Source organism: Apium graveolens, chromosome 8 (genome assembly GCF_009905375.1).
Source record: "Apium graveolens cultivar Ventura chromosome 8, ASM990537v1, whole genome shotgun sequence".
Classification (NCBI taxonomy): domain Eukaryota; kingdom Viridiplantae; phylum Streptophyta; class Magnoliopsida; order Apiales; family Apiaceae; genus Apium; species Apium graveolens.
This window is the reverse complement of record NC_133654.1, coordinates 242645901-242664837: the sequence shown is the minus strand read 5'-3', so window position 1 is coordinate 242664837 and position 18937 is coordinate 242645901. Positions and strand designations below refer to the sequence as shown.

The following is an 18937-nucleotide window of genomic DNA, read 5'->3' as shown; positions in this document are numbered from 1 at the left end:
AAAACGATGTGACACAATTTTTTTATTTAAAAAATCATTGAAATTTGATTAAATAATTTAAAGTGGTTCTGCAGTAGAAAATACAGTAAAATCACACTTATCCAAAATTATTCAACAATACAATCAAATTTAAAATCAATTATTTTTTTTAAATTTCAATTGTTAAACATTTTATTCCATTAAAATATAATTATTATTCTACATTAGCAACGAATTTGATAAAATTTTATAATAAAATCAAGGGTTCCCTATTGTTTTATATAAGAGGGTTCTCTCTTGAAGAAATGCATTGTTATGTATATAGATATAGATATCCAAAAAATTCAGACTCTGTTTGGGAGTGCGAGTGCTGTTGAAAACTGTTGTAATTTGAGAAAAAGTGCTTTCAGTAAAATTAGATGACTGTTTAGTAGTTTTTTTAATTTGTTCATATTTTGAGATATAATATATAAAAATAATATTTTTGAGAATGTTTGATGGTGAAACTGATAGTTAATTCTTACAAAAGCTGAAAACAGCTTTTTCAAAAGCATGGGGGACATACTTTTGTTAACAGCAGTTTTTAAACCTTTCTACCAAACGAATGCTCAGTTCGACTCAAGACATTCATGATCGGTTTGTTTATTAACGAACTCGAGGAGAAGCTAAAATAGTTCTGGATTGCTTGAGGAAAAAATCCGAGTTCGAAATCATCTACCAAAACTCATTTACGGCAAACTAACCCCCAACAGGACATACAAGTGGAATCCTAGCAAGAGTTTCAAGGATCATTTCCCTGCAAGTCATCAGGAATCTGATAACTATGTACACCTCTAGCAATCCTCTCTAGAAAAGTAAAAAATGAAAAGGGAAATTATAAATCCTATTTTTATCTCCAGATTTCTCCTTCATTTCTTCAATAATCTCTGAAAATAATAAAATGGATTAAAGCAAATATATATATATATAAACATATGCTAAATACTATCACAGATTCAGCAACAGAAACCAGCACTGAATTTGCTAGACCAACAAACATGGAAAAAGAAATGGCTTGTGGTAAACCATGTGCTTTATTCATTCGTATATGAAGTTCATTGAAAACAAAACAAAGGTATGGACCATACAGTGCAACTGTAATGTGCCCAGGAACAAAATTTTTACCATGGATTTCATGAGAATGAGGAACATTATTCATAAAACCAGAAAGAATTGCAAATCCAGCTGTGTTGCATCATGAAAAATCTATTTGTCCACCAGGCTGAAGTGTTTCTGAATCATTCAACTGTTTTGAGCCATGAAGCTCAGCTCCATGATGTACAAAGTTAAATAGGAGCATGGTTGCACACGCTTATATTATGAAACTTGTTGTCCACCCCATCTTCTCTTTCGTGCTGGCCTTTGTTGCTTCATTTTCCCACTTGCATCCTCAGCAGAACCATTGAGGGGCTCGGGTAACTTATCCTTGAGAGTAATAGGCTCCTTAAAGCGCTCTCTTCTCTTTTCCATCTTTGCTATCACTTCAAGGATCCGGGGGTTGCTCACATTTTCCTTTGTTGCATTTTCGTTAGGCAAACTCTTACCATCACTGGTTTGTGAAAGATTACCAGAGACTGATATATTACTCTTCATGGCATCCTCCATTATGTCATCCGTCAATATCTGACCTTCCTCGATATCTAAAGCTTTTTGAAGAGTGTCGGATAACCCATTGAGAAAATTCGCATCTTTGTGGGTGATCTTGAGATCCGGAACCTTAACTTGCCTTGCCATCTTTGTATGAGTTTTACCGAGTTCTGTGGACATACTTTGTTGCTCATCAAAAGGATGGCAAGCCTTGTTAGTGTACCTACCATTGAACATTACACTTCCAGCTGCTCTGGACCTTCCCCGAGACTGCAGAGTTTATTGCCACAAGTAAATGTCATGCCATTCATAATATTATGTGTTCTAACAAAGAAAATCACCATGTTGTCAGCACTCAGCAGACAGACAAATTTAAGTAACATGAAAAGATAATTACTAAATATGTTCGGACAGATATCAAACCACCAAATCACAAGATGCATCAGGAAATGACTGATGATATGATACCAATAAATTAGTTAATTAACACAATTGTCCAATCAATCAATGAAAATAAAAGAGAAGAAACTCAATTTACCCTTGGTGTGTCACAAATTATAGCCTCGTTCTGCAAAGAAACAAAACAGCTACTTGATTCAAAAGAGGTGATGTACATATATATATCAAATGTACACACGCACACACACACACACATATATATATATATGTATGCATGTATCTTTGTATTTAATTTACCTGTATACCTGAACAATTACTGCAAGCGCAAATCTTTGAAAAAAATTTGACAATTGTTAAATGAATATAAACAGGAACAAACCTGAATTACCTCATTGAGCTCAATGGCCACATAATATAAACTGACATATGGCTTATTCATTAGGATTTGACTAGAAATATTACTGTATTCAGACTTCAGAGCCATTAGCCATGGTCCTAATAACATGTCTAAAAGAAATTTAAAGGCTCTGTATTAACTAAAATGTTACTATAACAAGTGTAACTCGTATACTTCTACCTCACTCATAAACTTCTAGCTTTTTAATACATTGTACTAGTGTAAGCAGGACGGAATACACCTGATAGAACAATTTAAATGAAAGTCCTGACATTTTATACTCTAATTATGTGCAGATAAGTATCAAAGATCTACCGATTAAATACTTAATAATTTCATTTTCTTCAAAGATGATAACATAGGTGGTCATGCCAGAGGTTTTGTACAGAGATACCAGTGGCAATTCGGCACTATCAGTATAACATGATCTCCACCTTTTCTACATTAGATATTTTAAAGTCCAGACAGAGAGCTATCCATATGTGGTGGAAAGTTGCTTCGAGTGCCCCTTCCTAGGGAAGAGGCTGCTGAGACTGGGTTGTAACATCTTCTCTCAACTGCAGTTGTGCCTACTTATGAAGAATGCTATTTACTGGGCCAATGCATATTAGGTTTTGAAAGAGAAGAAATACTAAGACGCTTTATAAGTCTACAAAAATTTTAATATTACACGTCAATATATTATCTGCACAAAACATTATTGTTAATACAATAAATAAACTATACACTACAAACTACTTTCATATTTATTTTCTCTTTGTTACGGCATGAGAATTTTTAAATGATATCCTTGCGTAAGTTGCGACACTCCCATAGCTAGAAGAACTGATTTCTTGAAAGTTTTTTTCTTCATTTTTTATTGTTTTGAATTGTACCGAAGCGTATTTAGTTCTTGCCGGACACTGTTGTATTCATACATTTTAATTCAATGTTTCTCTCTAAGATATTTACTTGATTGGTGTAAAGCTTTCAGCCATCATATGTCCATACACCTAGCATACCGAAGGTTCAAATAATCATGTCACTGTTTCTAGAGCTTATAAAGCCGCTACAGTTAATTTACAAGATTTAGGCATCACAAAAGTAAAACAAAACAAAAACTAAGAACGTCCTAGTCAGTAATAAGTATTAAACAACTACTTTAAAAGCACAACGCCAATTCTATATTCCAAATGGTATCTTATATATACTAGCTTGCCTGGTCCAGGTATTAGCTGGTCATTGGCGATTAGGTTTCAACAAAAACAGACAAATTAAAGAAATGAAATAAAGTTGCAAACTAACATGAATTTCTAGAAAAAAATATATAAACAATCAAAATAACATTGGAAGTATCACTAGTAGAACTAGATAATGTTTTCCACGTGTTTTGGACGGAGCTTGAGGTGGGTCTACTAGTTACAAAGTCTTAAGCAGGGCCATTACTGACTCTCGAGAACTCGGTGATGATAAAGGCCAATACTCTATCAAATTAATTACTCCTAATGTGTAAAAGCTTAACATGTACAAGGCACCAAGACAAACATGCAAGGAGAACATTATTATTATATTTGATGATAAATTTGCCCAATATATATGGAGCACTCTTACATACAAGAAGAGAAGAGTATAAAACGACTTTGACTTCAACTTTTCCAACTTTACCTTTTCATCCCCATGAACGAAATCAACAGAATCCCCGCACCTCAGGAGTGCCTGATCATGACCTTCACCAGAGTACATATCAGAACTCCTATGATCTTGCTTACCCATGTCCCTTTCACTCGTCCACTTGCTATTCAAATTGTCTACTTGCATGTCATATGTTACATTTCTGGCATGGCCAGATCTATCTTCTCCAGAAAACCGTTTATTCCATGAAGTCCTTTTGCAAGAAAAGGCTGTGGTCTCTGCATGGTAATTATCATTCTGTTCCATTAACAGACCCTCGTCTTCATTCCAATGCAGAAGTTCAGACTGACGATGGTATCTTCTTATACTGGAATAAGCTCGATCATCGTAACAACCGACAAGTTTTTCTCTGTCTAAAGTTTCAGGATCGCTACCATATATGTCAATATCTCGAGATCTTTCTGTCCATATATGTTTCTCATATATTTCCTGTCTTTCATTTATTTCAAATGTATCACTTTTAGGTGACAAGGTACTATGCCTACTGATCTTGAGAGTATGAGCTCCTCTATACGGACGAGAGTTATAAGATCGATGATAGCTACTTCTCCGGAAGTCATCCTCGTCCTCCATAAACTTCCTACCGTTTCTTGCAGGGAATTTAGCCCCTCTTTTAGTATATGGTAGATGCTCTTCATACTCATAAAAATAATTATTTCTGCCCCTGACATCATAAGGACCAGTTCTTTTATAATTCTGCTGTGAACTATCATGTACATGTTTTGGTTCAGGAAAAAATTCTATATCATTTTGTATTCTTCTTGTAAACTGTGGTTCACCTCTTTTCCTTTTCCATCTAGTGTCTATTTCGTTCTCAGGATAATTCAGAATCAGCTGCCTAGACTCTAAACAAGTGAGAGGATTCATGCCATCAACAGTATAACTGCTTTCACGATGATCCCAGTCCCTTTCAAGCATGTCATCACGAAGTCGATAAGCCCTTTCATCTGAATTTCTGGGGACAAATTGATTCGTTGGGACTTTAAGCCTCTGATAACCTTTCTTACGGGGGTATTTTCTACACTCATCTTCAATTTGATAGTCAGGAAATTTTTCGTCGCAGAAATTGTCGGGAAAATCTGTTTCCTTGTAATATAAAAACTCGTCATCATGATAACAACTATAACCATATAGTTTATCCTTTTCTCGGTTTTGATCATGTTCTAAATAATGATGATAGTCTCTGCCAGTCACAGAATTTAAAGTACCTTTATAGCCACTGGTGTATGACTTCCATCCAGAAACACCAGATAGACTATCCCTCGCCTGATGCACGGGTTTTCCATATCTGGCAGCATCTTTGCTGTCCCTATATTTTATTCTTTCAGAGTGGCTTCTATAATTTTTTGAGTGATGATAAGCAGGTGGTACTTCCTTCTGATATCCAGTCAACGAATGTGGTGCAGGACCTCTTACATATTTACAAGACTTTTCTACATGATGATGAGCAATATTTCTATAATCCTCACAATCACTTCCTGAAAAAGAGGGACTATGGCTATATTCGTAACACTCATTATCGGGGAATTCTGCTTCCGGTATAGTAGGAGCAGTATTGCATGTACTCCTGGAAGCCTCTTCCTTGCTTTTATTCAAAGTTTCTACAGTTCTAATATTTCCTTCTGAATCACCGAGAGCAGCTTCTTCAGGGGAATGCTTTCGTACAGAACACCTAATAATGCAATCATCATTAGTTTCTCAATTTACGAACATTGCACTAACATATTACACATCATTCAACCACTATCATATTGTGATCAACAAATATAAACTATACAAACAAATAAAATAATGAATAAAAATCGGCATTATATAAACAAGTCACACTTGTTACAAATAAAACGCTTTCAAGAGTGTAGGACAACTAACCAAAATAACATAACAGAACAATTTGAGTTAATCTGGGCATATTTTGTGTATGAATGCCCTCCCAGAAAGAAGTATTACATTAAGTTTGTTGTGACCACAACTAACTGGGACACGACCAAAGCGACAGGGCATTTGACAATTTGATAATAGCTATAGATCAAGACAATGTTGGAAAATGACCAATGATCCTTCACCAAAAGATACATAATATTTGAAAAAGATCTTATTGAGTTGACAATGAGACAATATTACGAAAATTAAGAAGCTCAGACCTTTCAGAATTAGGCATGACTGATCCTTCATCAAAAGCATCACCCGCAAGAGATTCATTATCCAAGTCATCTTCACTTGAACTACCAAAAGTAAGACCGTCCATATCATCATCCACGCCAGAAGTTCCATTTTCATATGCTCCTCTTTTAGAGCAGTTAACAGGGTCTACTTGCTCCTTTAATTTACAAGGTTCCTTTGATTCCTGCACATCAATCTGCTCTGAACATGTTATTAAGCAGTACTAAAAGGGTAAGTAGATGATGGGGAAAAAAGGAAGATCAAAGGTTTAGAAAAGTCACCTGTATTACAACATCTGAATCCCGATCAGTCTGCCGCCTTGTATCCATGGATGATCGACGCTCGGTGCTGCTGCCTGCGACCTGAATAGCTCTACCTTTGTTCTGATAAAACAGCATCAAATTTAAGATATAATAACTCCTAGAAGTAGTATTTTTAAACAGTAACATTGAAAAGGGGAAAAGCAAGCAAAACAGTTTAGACATACCATGTAAAAAATTTCTTGCTCTTTGCTTGGACTATCAGATATACAAAACATTCTTCCACCTTTTCGAGTTATTTCAGCAGAAGCGTGAGGTATTGTTTCATAATCAGTTCTTTGATAGAACTATTTTACAATTAAAAAAAACAAGATGTAAGCAATTATTGTCAAGAAACTTCATATTAAAAAAACAAATTAACAACGTAACTTACCCCATTATGTTTGGAAAAATCAGAGGTTACCCTTGCTGGGATGATATCTCCATGACGATACCGATCCTGTTGCATAAATCAGTTTCAGATATTGATCTTCTATTCCTACACTGGCTTGAACGAGAAACATACGCATAGCATACAAAGAAATGAATGAAACCCCAAAAGACAGATGTAAACAGAAAAAGACAATTTTTACCAAGTGGTTGCAATAGTTCTTCCAACTATCTTCATCAAAATCAAAATTGAAAAAATCTGTGATATCAGCTCCTGGATGTCTCCATGGCTTCTCATCGAATGCGTCAATATTTACATCAACTATAGTCCTGAAATATAAAAATGTCTGCCCTAAGATCAAGAGCATATATCATTCAAATGGGAAAACAGGCAAAGTGAAAGAAAAAGTACATATCACAGAAGATACAAGATAATTATATCCTTGAGCAAAAAAATTCTCTATAATTCTATGAGAGCAGTTTGGACATCTGCCGGTCCCAGAAATCTCAATATACATTAAAAAAAAATTCAAAATTGTCACTCTATCATTTTAAAGGCACAGTTAAAAACTTAAAGCAATTAAGTACACTGTAAACTAAATGTTTTAATAAACATAATTACATACTATCCGAAACCGAATTAGCTTACCTAGACCGAGGAAGTGAGAACTGATGTACACTTTGACCTTGTGCCTTTGGTCTCATGCCATGATATAACCCGTTATCCTCTTGCTCTCCTTTAAGAGATGGACAGGAGTAGGAAGCTGGTCCTTCACATTTACTACCTTTTAAAGTGCTGGCCAATGTTGATGACTGAGGTCTAGTATACTACAGAAAACCAAGTACAAAACACAATGAGAGCAATATGAGAGCACAATGCTATGAACAAAATATATTTACATCAGCACAACTAAGAAGTAAAATTAGACAAGCGTCTATATAATATATTAGCATTTCATATTAGAAAGCAAGGATTCTTCACTTACACGCCGCACCGTGCAACGGATTCTAAATGTATTGTGTCATAAATTACTGGCCTTATATGACACATAATATATCTAATCAATAATTTCATATTTTAATTTCTACGAACATTGTAAAACTAATTTAGATCTAATAAACATATAAAAGTCACTTCAGAGGCGAGTAATATAATCCACGGCTCCGATACATATGCAGTGTTGTTTAAATCTTGGTCAAAATAAATGCTCGCAGCAAAAATAAAAGAATCAACGACACCTACCTAATACTTGTTCAAATTTCATGTAGCTGTTCAATTTTCATATATTCATTTAAACCGGTACACAAATTGCAGAATATGATAAAGCGCGCATCTTTCAGCCCTTTTTCCTTCTCATACTCTTCCAACAAGTTCATTCCAAGTTCTAAAACTAGTGACAACTAACTATAACTACCTATCTACAGCATTTACCAAAAAAACATCAATACTGTAACTATAATTAACTATCAAGCTTATTCTGCAAGCACCAACAGCCTAATCGATAAAGTACAACTTTCAATCAAACTGAACCCTTTTCCTTCTTATTATCTAACAAGTTCATTCCAAGTTCTAAAACTAGTATTCACTAACTAAAGCCTATCTACCGAAAAAGAATTCACAATACATCAAAACTGTAATTATCATTAACAATCAAGCTTATTCCCAAAACACCAACAACTACATACATTTTTCAACCAAACCGAAACCACACACACACACACTAACTACCTTATACTGAGAATTAACCATTTTCGCAACATTTCGTCTATCACAACACTCCAAATTATCCAAACACATTCTACTCTTATCCAAACCATCTTTCACCTCCTCAACCAATTCTTTCCCTTCATTCGCCTCCTCGTCGCCATTCCGCAACCTCGAAATCTCCAAAGCATCAAAATCATCATCATTCAACACAATATCAAAATCATCCTCACTATCACTCACATTCTCCTCAAACTCATCATCTGAGCATCTGGGGCTCTTAAAAATCTCATCTTTTTCATCTTTAACCGGTGAATTCGATGGCTCTAGGCCGCCATTTATGGCGGAGCTGGCTGCAACTTCGACGTCGGCGTATAAATCGCCGAAATCGTCGTCGGTGGAGTCCATAATTGCACGAAAATCGAGGTAGAAAATTAATTATAAATATATATAATTAAGTGTGTGTATAGATTAGGGTTTGAAGTGATGAAACTGAGGTGAAGAGAGGACATAGTTGTGGTTAGTATAAACCCTAAACTAAAATCTTGTAAACCCCCATAAACAGTTATCGTTATTTTATTTTTAAAATAAGGAGATATTGTTTGACGGATATTGAGAATTATGATATCATACATTATATATATCCTTTAAGGCAAATTACCTATTTAATCATTTTTGATCCCCAATTTTTTTTAGAATATATATATACATGGGAATGATCAAATAGAAAATAAAATTAAAATTGAAACTAGAAATTAATCTAATTCATTAAATCAATATAATCTAATGGTCTCCCTAAAGCACAACATCCAACTAATCTGCATCCTCCCACACCCAATTTCAGCTTTTCCTCTTCGTTTTTTATTTGATTATTCCCGTCGAACGGTAAGTTTTTTTTAAATCCGACTTCACTGTATTTTTCTCCATCTCTCAACGATCGATTTGCATACCATATGTGTTATGTTTCGAAGTAATTTTCAAAAAAAAAATCTGGTTTCGAATTTCTATTCTAGAATGGTTTCTATTTGAGTAGCCTCTTATATATATATATCAATTATGAAAAATTATGAAAAAGTATTCCTCTTAGTTTTTGTGTAATATCCCGTAATTTTTAAAATTAGATTAATAATAGAATAATAAAATAAAAAGGATTAAAATGGGATAAGGATTATGATGTAAAATTTTGATTAGACCATTGAGTCTAAAATTTAGATCAGATTCTAATATGGATAACTTGTAGGTTAAGATATAGGGTTTAGTATCGTTATAAATACACCCTCTTCGTTTTCATCATTTTTAATATCAAAAATCGTAGGTCTTTTTCTCTAAAAAATCAGCAGTCTTGTAAAATTAGTAGTAAATTCGTCGTAAATCAAAATTCGTTGATTCTGGACTTTTTCGAAAGATTGTTTCATTGTATACAACTTTCGTGATTTGTGTTTTTGCAGAAAACATCGTTTAGAGGGTCAAAATGGTAAATTTAAATCTGATCATAATTTGAGGTAAGTTTTCGATCGATCTTGCTAGTGTTTTCAAACTTGTGTGATATACGTGCATATTTGATTATCAAAAACTTGGGCTAAGTGATGATATATTTGAAAGTATTATGTGTTATAGTATACGTTTATTGTATATATGTTGGGTCTAGACGATAATTTTGGAACTCTGGTTTGTGTCATGGGTTGTGAAATATCAAATAAGAATTTAAGACCACAGTCACCAGATTGTAGTGACAGTTTTTTGAAAATTTAGGACTGTTATCACCGGGTTGTAGTGGTCGTGGCATGAATTATGGATTTCGAACTATTGTTGTTTATGTATTATGTGTAATGTGTGTATCGAATAAGAATAATAATATGAAAGTTTATCGAAAGTGTTTGTTTAGTGTATCGTATCGTATAGATTATTGTATTTTTTTTTATATGTGTCTATGTTACTTGGCCTACTATTTGGATCGATTTTTTTTTCTGGGCTATGTAGCTCATTACTTCTAAATTCCAGGTTTCGTCTAAGTTTCGATTTGAATAGCATTAGAGTTCGACGACTTCGAATTGGAGTAGATTAACTTTTGGACTTCCGCTTTTAGCTGCACATTTGTAATAGATACCTTTGTAATAGAATTTTGGTTTGATAATTATATTTTATTAGTTTTAATTTGGATTTAATGGTCCGCAAGTGCGGGCTGTTGTAGATGGTAACACAACAGGCTGTCATTAGGGGTGTATTAGGTATGGGACTAGTACATTCTCAAGGATGAGTTCCTGTAATAACTCGAATTTTTGAGACCTTGTAAAACGTTCAAATGAATACTAACCCTGACGGACGGGAAAATCTTTTGAGCCCACACTATGTAGTGCATGAGAAAATGAGTTTCGGAGTTGATATTACGATTATACGTATCAAATGAGTGTATGTAAACGCTATTAGTTTTCGAAGAAAACGAACTTTGAAAAATGACCGTATTTACGACTTATCGAGGATTACGGGAATCACAATATAATTACGAGATTAAAATCCTACAGATTTATATTCAAGTAGTATAAATAAAAATATAAGGAATGAATACGAAAGGAATTACTTCGCAAACCAATTACGAGTAAGTATTACGGAGAACGTTTAAGTAACCGAGCGAACGCGTAAACGATTAAATAAACGTAACGCACTAACTAAAACATGGTAAGGAAGTAACCATGGTTACTTCATCAAATAGTGAGCTAACCATAGGATGATCAAGCTAGCTAGCAAAATAGTGTGCTAAGGAAGCTAACCTTGTAGTTTAACTTGTAACCTAGTAAGCTATTATGATTTGTCTCTAAGATATGCAACCAAGAATCAACCTAGAATGCTATACTAGGAGAATAAAATAAATTACAAAGATATCACCTCATCTTCCTAGAAGCAACCTATCAAAGCATCCAAGAGAAGCAACCAAGAGGAGTATAAATACCCCCCATCCCCATTTGTTCCATTCGGCAATATTGAAGAAAAAGGGGAAATCCAATACAAAAACTCCAAGTTCTAGCTCTTGTAAAATCACCCAATTAATTCTCAAGCCTCTTAGCAACTAAACTAAGGTAAGAAAATTCTTTCATCTCTTTTTATCAAGGTTTGATGGGTGGAATAAATTCAAGAAACTCACTAGTGAATAGTGTGAATAGTAACCTCTCTTTGGTTTCTTGATTTCAATGGTGGTTTTAGGTTCTAAAAATCATACCAAGCACTTTCAATCCTCCACCATCCTCAAGAACACATCTCAAGCTTTCAATAAAGGTAAAAATCTTTGGCCCAACTTTATTTAAGATTCATTTTTAAGATCCATTTAGTATGTGGTATTAAACCAAGTATAATGAGTGTTATTGGTGAAATCTTGATGATTAAGTTAAATAGATTTAAGGTTGGTTGTTGTTGCCTCAAGAACATGATGTTCTTGAGAGGAGTTTGTGTGTTGATGATGATATGAGGATTGTTGGTGGTTGTGTAAAGAGTTAGGGCGTAAATAAAACCCCGATCGTAAACGTAACTTCGTTAAAACCAACAAATCGTAACTTTAAGTTTCTGCAGAAAGTCCCGAAATTGTAAAGTGTAGATTCTTGAAAAATAACCTTTGTTTAGGATAGCCAATGTTATAAGGATCGTTTAGGCGCTTGAATCGCTTGATTCCGATTTACGGATCAAAAGTTATGGTCGTTTTACTAAAAGTGGTTTACGTGACCAAAACTGCTACGAATTACGAACTTTGAAAATATAAAGGATAGACTTAAAAGTGTTCATAAATCATGAAATTTTTACAGAGAGTAATATGTTCAGTTTCCTAACTTCCATAAAAATTTGAAGTGAAAATAATGATTTCCCAATTTTATAAAAATGTCGGAGCCGAGTCCGCGCGAGTAGAAACCGTAAGAATCCATAAACGGAGCCGACGACGATAATAAGAATGAACCTAAGATACTTAGGAAAATGAAGCGACCAGAATGTGAATATGACTTAAAGGAATAATAAGGGTAGTATAAGTTGAGAGGATGAATAACAAGTAGCGCATGAGTGCGAGTTGCCGTAAATTAGAACGGGACCTAACGAAATGAATTGTGTTATGGTTATAGATTTCCGAGCGGAACCTAGAGCATCCTCCACCTCGAGATACCCAGGCAAGTTTACGAACCTAACTCCATTTTTACTATTGTGTTGTGAAAGGATTGTTTTACTATCATTGCATAAATACCATGTTTGTCATGATGCGTAGTTGTTGAATATTCGCATAATGTAGCGGTGTTGTACGATAAGTATATATCGTAAAATGTTATTTCGCTTTAAGCGTGACGTACTATATAAGACCGAGAATCGGTCGGGATTTAAGATAAAACCCGGGAATCATTCCGGTAATATTATAGGACAGTTATAAGTCCATAGTAGTACATTTTAAAGGGACTCAACGTCCACTTACGAAACATTAAAACACCTCGAACTTTCATTAAAACGATTTTTTACAATGGTCATATTCCCTCAACTATATTTTATTGTTCGAATAATAAATATTATATACTTATTCCTTTATTATGGGAGTAGTATACTCCAACGTTTATTTATTTCAAACCCGATTAATCATTATAGATTATTAATTATGTAGACACAAACTAGTTGATGAATATTATTTTAAATATTCTTTTAAAGAGTAAACTTATTCGAGGTTTAATTATCTATCGATTATCACTTAATTATTTATTAAAGGGATTATTATTGATTTAAAAATCATAGATCCTGATTTAAAATATACTTTCTGATCCCAGAATATCATTCGAATAATTTCAGAACGTCGGTGAATATTATCCCGACTTATTTAATATGTTGAATATAGTTTCAAGGAGAAACTTTCCCCCCTTATTAATTATCTGTTGACAACGGTCAACTCACATCCTTAGTACTTCCTCCGAAATTCTCGGAAGTACGTATATACATATATATACACTTATATCTTAGAGAGATAAGCTGTTTCTATCAACAAGCAAAACGCGTGGGAAACTTCGATATGGTTCGAGTTCTCGAGATTGATAGAATTTTTTTAAAGGACAAGGGAGGGGTAGACTCTGGTACTATGTGTGCTAGATGGACTACCAAAGGTATCGCAGGCAAAGGTACTCAGTATACTCAGGAACTTGTGAAGTACGTGTATACCCGAAAATGGGACACGTAGCCCGAATGCGGCAAGGGTGATAACCGGGATACGAAGGTGTCATCCTTCTACTAGTAGAAAAGGTTACTATTATCGTATTACGACTGATCATCGTATACGGTGGCTCCAACGAGTGTCCTAATTCTTCCAATTGGAATTGAGATGCAATACCGTAACCCAATCCTAGGTGTTGGGACTACTATTAAGGTATTCGCGGGATATTAAATCCCTTAAAGAATTATTTTCATAAGAATGTGTGTATCACCAAGGAAAACTATTTTTGAATAAAACATAATTATCATATATGATGTTATCATACAGTCATTGTCATACTGTACATTATTATGCTGGGCATTATAGCTCACACTTGTTTTCTTAAATTGACACAACACAACAGTGAATCAAGATGCTTGCCATGAGAACCACAGCCAGGAAACGAGTAGGAAATGGCCAGCTGTTCCGTAGATTGTTTGGTGTTGTACCACAGGTAGTCAGAATAAGCTGGATTAGTTTTTCGGTGTTTATAGTTCGGCTTATTTATAAGTATGACTTATGTAAGGTAAGAAACAAGAAACGTATATTTGGCCGGCGGACTAGCCTTACCTAAAGGTCACTCCCCGGTAAGATTAATTACTTTTGGGTTGTAATAAATATCACTTGATGGTTAACAATTACTCTAGTTATGATGGTTCGTTTCCAAGACAATAACCTGTAAGTGTGTGTGTGTGTGATAAGTGTGAGGTCGTGAAGCGTGAGTATTTACATATTGTAGTGTGAGTTGTGTGAGTTTAGATGGTGTGGCTTCCGAGACTCCTGACCCCAGGTTTTGGGGCACCACAGAAATGGTATCAGAGCCTTAGGTTATCAAATCTTGGAAATGATAGGACATAAAATATATAGACATAAGAATAATAAAATAATCAATTAGAGCTCAAGTCGAGTTCGTCGTCGGGCTACACAGGTAGTCTTGACCGTTTTACCCTCAAGGGAATTCCAACTCTAAGTTAGTAACACCTTGCCTATTGTGTCAGGTACCAGTGGAGCCTAGGAGGGAGGCTGATCCTGTTGATGATGTCATGATTCCTGAGTGTGACCCTATTTCCGAGCCAGAGAGCCCACCCATTGATGATTCAGATGATGACCCTACTGAGGATGTCCCAAAGGAGGAGACTGACCTTCCTGTCCCCATAGCTAATGGCGTAGTATGGAGGGATGTAGAGATGTACCCTCACCAAGCTATTCGCTCTCCTACACCACCCCGAGGGATCCAGAGCCCTATGCCTTATACTGATGATGATGATGAGGAGGAGGCGATACGTGCACAGTTCCACGAGGTTCATGACATATCCTCTAGTGACTCAGATTCACCTCTACCACCATCGGCGACCATGCATGTAGCCATACACGACTGGATAGTGGGTAAGCTTAACGCTGAGATCACTGCGGCATCTGCTCGCATTGCGGAGTTACGCCATGCACTGACATCTGAGAGAGCCACCCGACTAGGATACCCAGGAGATTTCAGAGCTGCTTCCCCAGCCATAGCCCGCAGAGAGATCGATGGGATCGAGCACCGTACCAGGGTTCAGATGAGGATAACATCAGTGGAAGGATACATTCCGGTAGTTGATGCAGAGCTGATGATTGCAGGAGCGATGAGGAGGGTGCGTGACCTCACTCGCAGTGATAGTGACTGAGAGACTATTGACTAGATATGGACCTTGAAGAAGGATGGGTGACTTGTCACCAATTTTGATAGGATAGCTAGTAGTAGATAGCGTTCCTAGCCCTTCAGGGTACACGACTTATGTATTTTCATTTCATTATTCAGAACTAGTAGTGATAGATTGTAATCAGGAATTTATGAACTCGGCTAGTTGTTTCATCCCCAAGATATAAGTGGGAGATCTTATTAATATATATCTAAGCAATTATTAAGAAATGATGTCTATATTATTGCACCTTATAAAAACCTGCTAGATAATAAATGACATGCTTACATACGAATAAAATAATCCAACTGTTATGATTACAACTATGTTGACCAATTTTTAATATCAAAACAATGGCACCTTGTAGAAGAGGAACCAGGGCACAGCCCGCAGAATCTGTTAACCAACAACGAGGTGGACCTGACCCTGTAGTGAATGAGGAAAGTGAAGAAGACCTAGACTATAATGAATATAATGAGGAAGAATATGTAAAAGAAGAGGCTGAGGATACCCATCAGGGAGGGAACCCCATGAATGAATTTATGGAACTGCTAAGAGCAAATCTGAACCAACAGCCTATTCCACCACAACCACATGTTGCCCAACAGACTGCAACTACCGCCTTTAGAGCCTTCAAATCTCTCAAACCCCTAGAGTTTCTAGGATCTGCCGACCCCGTTGAAGAACGGACCTGGCTCAAAGAGATAGAAAAGTCCTTCGAGATATTAGGTGTTGAGGAACGACATAAGACCATTTTCAATTCTTACATGCTGAAAGGAGAAGCTAACTACTGGTGGGAGTCCAAACGAAACCTAGAAACTGATGCTGTAATTCCATGGGATAGATTTACCCGAATGTTCTTAGACAAGTACTTCCCTAGGTTTATGGAAACCCAGATGGAGATTAGGTTTCTGGAGTTGAAACAGGATAAGATGACTGTGGCAGAATATGAGGCCAAATTTACTGAGTTGTCGAGATTTGTGCCTGAGTTTGTGAATACCGAAGAAAAGAAAGCGCGAAGGTTTCAGCTTGGTTTGAAACAGTGTATACAGAACCGAGTAGCAGTGTTAGAGCTGACAGACTATGCCACCTTAGTACAGAAAGCCTCGATTGTTGAAGCTGGCAGTGAGCAGAGTGTGAAGGAGAAGGAGAATAGGAAGAGGAAGATAGGAAGCCAAGGAATAGGAACCGGGAACAGGAGCCTTCTGAGCAGGTTCGTCAGGGGAGCAGTGTCCCAACCTGCACGAGGCCCCGGATTCAAAAAGGCCCCGAGTGAAGGTTATGACCGACACAAGCCCGTTGTATCATTGACCAATTACTACTTGATATTATTTAATTTTAGAGGGATTATATTACGTTACAATCATAATCATATTATAAAGAGATTCTTCCTTTTAAATTAAATATTTCAAATCAATAATCAATAATCAGATGATTCCCAGATCGGGTGGAGCATTGTCAAGAGGCGTCACTTAATAACCCTTTCTTACAGATAGAAATCTGTTGTTGACAGAATCATCCTTTCTCTCATATCAAAAATTCATATTCAATTACGTGTTTCACAAATACAAGAATCTCATGATTGTATTCATAATATTGTTATTAAGGTTATGAAACAATTTCACTATACTAGGTTGTCTAACAAACGCCTTATGTTCATTTAAGTTCACCTAAATCTATCATTGCATGATAAACTAAGCATATATCACATATATCAACATGAATAAACATCAAGGTAGGCATGTTACATCATCTATGTATCACATGAAGCATTTAAAAGTAGTTAAAACAGTTAAAAACAGCTTTAAAACACTTTCGGAAATATAAACAGTTCAAAACTTTTATATAAACTAAAATTTAATCACTCCATTAGATCCGTCTCGGAAAAACGAATCCAACGGTATATTGCACGCCTAAAACGGAGTTACGAAACTCCCAGAAAATCAATTTTAATGTAAACAGTCGGGCTGTAACGCATTACAGGAACGCGTTACAAGCCCTGTAACGCATTCCGGTGATGCGTTACAACCCTTTTAACCAATTAAAAGGTGTAACGCATTCCGTGAATGCGCCACATGGTGTAACGCATTCCCGGAATGCGTGACACCCTCTCTTCTGCGTGCGCTGCACGCGCCAAGCCCTTTTCCTGTTGACAGTTGCCGCCGCCTGATCTGTCTTCTCTGTCGACTGCCATGTCTGTCTTTGCTTTGCTTCCCGTGCATTCAACAGTACAGATTACAGCAGATATATACATATACAAACTTACAATTTTTTTTATATATATATGATTATTTAATTACGAATTTTAATTGCAACAACTTTAAAAATTCATAATAAAAATTCTATACATCATAAAATTATGAAAAAAATACCCAGACGATCTACAACACTTGTAGAACCCAGATCAACATTCAAAATTATTCTGAGAAACGATTTCTCATCAGACAAAATTAATCCATGATATAACTTGTAAAAATCATAATTAATTCATACAAGCACATAAAATTCTGAAATTTTTACCACAGATCTATATGCATACAACCTATGCTCTGATACCATTGATGGATTTTAATCGCAGCGGAGGCATGGAAAAACACTTTTACACATATAAAATCCAAATAAAAGCATATAAATCGTGGTAAAAACGTAGGGATCGATTACTAACCTTTAATATGCGATCCCAAAGCAACGATCGGAGATCCTTAGCAGTTGCTCCTCAAACGTGAAGCACTCCACCGGTATCCACCAAGAAAACGACGTTAAGGAAGAGGAGGAGGAGGTGGAGAGAATTAGGTTTTCTAAAACTTTTGGGTTTTTGGGTTCACATGAAAATAGGGTCTATAATAGTATATTTATAGACAAAATTTTCAGCTGAAATTTTCCCATAAATATTATTATTATCCCATTTATTATTCTCATTAATAATTAAAACACCTTTTAATTATTAATCCTTTTTTCTAAACACTTTAGAAATAATTCTCTCTCTTGATTTAATTTCCAAAAATTAAATCCTTTAATTATTAAGAACTTTTCTTAATTAATTTATAATCAATTAAATCTCATTTAATCAATTATTAAATTTGCCAATTAATTATTTATTTCACAAATAAATAATTATTAGCCATTATTAATTAATTCCTCCATCATTAAATCATTCTCTTTTTATGGTATGACCCTGTAGGTTCAATATTAAGCCGGTAGTAGAAATAAATAATAATAAAACTATTTTATCATTATTTATATAAATTCTCTAATTTATTAAATATGATTAATTAATTAATCACATTTATTCTACATCGTGAGGGATACTTCTCAGCATATCGCGACTATCCGGATAATATGAATTCACTGCTTAGAATACCAAGAACCTATTCAGTGAATAGTTACCATACAATAAACTCCTTCTACCCTACAATGTCCCGATTAAATACA

The 18937-nt window shown here is 35.3% G+C and overlaps 1 protein-coding gene across 2 annotated transcripts; it reads right to left on the bottom strand.

The window, feature by feature from the left end:
* Positions 1 to 1017: 1017 nt before the first annotated feature.
* On the bottom strand, positions 1018 to 9206 carry LOC141677520 (uncharacterized). Of its 2 annotated transcripts, XM_074483492.1 has the most exons (10): positions 8651 to 9206; positions 7571 to 7749; positions 7125 to 7251; positions 6926 to 6991; positions 6720 to 6839; positions 6514 to 6615; positions 6214 to 6428; positions 4046 to 5744; positions 2144 to 2173; positions 1018 to 1875 (listed from the first exon to the last, which is right to left on the bottom strand). In XM_074483492.1, exons 1-10 carry the CDS (start codon positions 9032 to 9034, stop codon positions 1336 to 1338), a joined length of 3462 nt encoding a protein of 1153 aa, XP_074339593.1. In that variant the 5' UTR covers positions 9035 to 9206; the 3' UTR covers positions 1018 to 1335. The 2 variants fall into 2 exon arrangements, with proteins under 2 accessions (XP_074339593.1, XP_074339594.1); XM_074483493.1 differs by lacking the exon at positions 2144 to 2173 and having other exon boundaries at positions 8651 to 9205.
* Positions 9207 to 18937: the final 9731 nt, after the last annotated feature.